Below are 3,066 nucleotides of genomic sequence, written 5' to 3'. Positions count from 1 at the left end.
GATGAAAGAGAGTTTTATATATAATTTAAATTGAAATAATTTAAAGTTTTGATTAATATTATGAACTAAAAAAATTATTTATTTATCCATAATTTTAAATTAAAGTATTTAATTACAAATAATTTGTAATTTAAAAAATAAAATAGTATTCTTAAAATTAATTATATTAATTAAAATAATTAAATTGAGTTTTAACATAAAACTCTATTCAAATCCTAAATTTCCAATTCTAAACCCTAATTCCTAATTCATTAACCCTAACCCCTTTCTACCCAACTTGCACACACATGTACCCCTCCCCTACCACCTGTTCATTCTCCACTGAGCACCCTTTCTCACCGCTACTCACTCACAGCACACACCACACACCAAATAAACAAACATACACAGACACATAAACATACATAGAGGGAGAGAGAGATTTGAGAGTGAGAACCGAAGGGAGAAGAGGAGAGTAGGGGAAGCTGTGCCTTGCCGCCGCTGCTGTATGCGAAGTCATCTTCATTACGGATCAGAACTGAGGCGAGAGAGAGGACCGCGATGGAGGAAGGAATCGCGCCGCCCAGTCGCCGTCCATGGGGAGTCGTTGCCAGCGTTGTCGCGACGAGGAGAGGAGCCCGCGTCGGAGGAGAAGAGCCGTCGCGTTCTACCACCGCTGAGGGACCAGTCGCCGTTAGAACCGTTAGTGCTGTTGTGTTCCGTCACCGCCGCCACGTCGTGACCCCGTCGTCACCACCGAAGGCTCTAGCGCTGCCGCTACTTCTATGGCCGCCATCATCTGTTGCATGTGCGAAAGGAGAGAAGAGCCTTGAGAACAAGGAAAGGAGTCATGTGAGGCTTGTGCCGAGAGGCAGAGGGCTGTTCAGCCGCCACCGCTGCTGCCATGATCACCGTTGCGGTTTCAAAAAAAAGGGGGATGCCGTCGAAGTACCTCTGATATGGTCTAGATCCCTTCCTCTAATTTGCTCTATTTCCATTCTTGCTCTGTTGCTATTTCATTGGTTACCCTATTCTCGTTTTATTTTATTTCAGCCCCTATAGCTATGATTATTGATAATGTTACTGCTGTTGCTATTGCTGAGTCTAAGCCGCTGCTGCTGTGAATTTAGAATAAGAGGGTTTGTCGCGTTTAAATTCTGCGGTATCGACTAATTGAGGTAGGGGATTTTTTTAAAAATAAACATTTTAAGTTATGAATGCCAATAAAATTAAATGAGTAACTGCAAATGGTTTATGTTTGCTTTGTGTGAATAATTGTTGGAATTGAGTTGAATCATGGCTGTAGTTGGTGATTGGTTTAATGATTTAATGTAGTGATTATTGACGATGTTGTGTATTTTAAAGTTATACTTGTTTCTAGTACTTGTTGATGATGATTTTGTATATGGAATGTTGCTATGGTTGCTGGAAATTCATTTTATGAATCAGAACATGAGATATATTGTTATAGATGAGATGCTAAAGAATGGATGCTATGATAATATGGTAACGTTGCACCTATGATATGAAATTATGATATATTGAATTAAGAGTTCTTGAGAAACTTTGGTTAGTGAAAAGAAAGTTAGAAATGTGGTTTTAGATGAATCCTAGGCTTGAATATAGGATTTGGTATGTGAGGTTGTTAGAAATACTTTGTGCAGAATTTCTGCAAAAATCTGCATAATTGGCAGCAGAACGAATGACTTTTTGGGAGCAGTCCAGACCTAATTTTTAGATGAAATTATTTTTCTGTAAAACTTTAGTGTGTCTTGAAAATTTCATAAAAATTTCAGGGAATTTGGCCAAGTGGTTTGGAAGATATGATATTTTGAAGTTTAGTGGGTGCTGCAGATTTTTCTGGTTTTCTGGTTCTGCAGTACCAACTTGCAGACGCTATAACTTTTAATTTAAACAGAATTTTGAGTTGATTTCAAAAGGATTTTAAAGATCTATCAGTCTATTTTAAGTGAGTACAAGTTTCATGTTCATATCTATTTTTTAGACTTAGATAAGTCACTTGGAAGGTTGGTTGTTTGCTGAAAACTCTGAACTAGTTTATGAAAATAGGGCTCCACTTCCAATTGATAATTAATTAATCAAATGAAGTGATATGAACCTGAAACTTGTGGATTCTGAAACTTAGGGATGTTGACTGTAATCTCACCAAAATTTAGAAGCAACGGATTAGAATTGAACTAAAAGCTAATAGCATAGAACTCGCACAAATAATATCATTTTGAATGTGTTTTAAGCTAATCATGTTTACCTTTATTTATTTGAATCTAGTTTTATTTGTTGGATAGATTCTTAACAAACAATAATGAGTGCTATCTAAAAAAATAGAATTAAAGTGAATGCCACGTTCTCAGATTCTTACAGTGTCAGGTTATTGAAGTGAATGCACATTCTTTATTCAGTAAATGATTTTCTGAAAATGGCAAGGTGGTATGCATGTACAATAGTTATTAATTAGAAGTACCAATGTTTTGTAGTTGATGAATTTCCAATTTGTTATCACTTCAGAGGTTATTGATAGATGAACTGTTATTATGTTGTATTGTTGCACTGAATGCACAATTGTGTTTTCTTGTTGTTTAGGTTGCAAAACTTTTCCAAAAGATTCAAGAAATGGTAAAGAAGAAAGCAATCTAGTATTTGTTTTGATTGGTAAGGCAGAACAAAATTTAACTTAATGCTATATGCTTGTCATGTGCCTTGGGTTAAGTGTGTGGTCATGCAGATGAAGTTGAAAGCCTTGCTGCGGCGAGGAAAGCTGCTATATCCGGTTCAAAACCTTCAGATTCTATTCTGGTATACCAATCTCTCTGGTCCTTCCTGGAGGAAAATACCCCTTTTCTTCCCCGCTATTCCTTTTTTTTTCTTTCTTTTTTTAAATAGTGTGTGAGAATGTTAAATATCATTTAAAAAATACAACCGAGAGATGTTGGATTTTCTTGGGTATTTGCGTAGTGTGTTAGTAATCCTTAAATATGAATATTTCAGGTTGTAAATGCATTACTAACTCAGATTGACAAGTTAATATCATCTCCAAATGTGATAATCCTAATCACATCCAACATAACT

General features: G+C 36.0%; 1 protein-coding gene across 1 annotated transcript; it reads left to right on the top strand.

The window, feature by feature from the left end:
- The first annotated feature begins 540 nt into the window (after nt 1–540).
- On the top strand, nt 541–2,726 carry LOC107619770 (uncharacterized). The gene is made up of 3 exons (XM_021112237.2): nt 541–941; nt 2,581–2,613; nt 2,708–2,726. Exons 1-3 carry the CDS (start codon nt 541–543, stop codon nt 2,724–2,726), a joined length of 453 nt encoding a protein of 150 aa, XP_020967896.1.
- The last annotated feature ends 340 nt before the right edge of the window (nt 2,727–3,066 follow it).

The sequence above is a fragment of the Arachis ipaensis genome, chromosome B9, assembly GCF_059453495.1.
Source record: "Arachis ipaensis isolate K30076 ecotype BB chromosome B9, ASM5945349v1, whole genome shotgun sequence".
Classification (NCBI taxonomy): domain Eukaryota; kingdom Viridiplantae; phylum Streptophyta; class Magnoliopsida; order Fabales; family Fabaceae; genus Arachis; species Arachis ipaensis.
Note: the sequence above shows the minus strand (reverse complement) of the source record. Positions and strands in the feature narration are given on the sequence as shown.

Bases quoted from the DNA above. Each gene is read 5' to 3' on its own strand.
- LOC107619770 (XM_021112237.2), top strand. From the start codon at position 541: ATGGAGGAAGGAATCGCGCCGCCCAGTCGCCGTCCATGGGGAGTCGTT. The intron at 942-2,580 runs GTCTAGATCCCT...CTTGTTGTTTAG, and splicing joins GTCGAAGTACCTCTGATATG to GTTGCAAAACTTTTCCAAAA.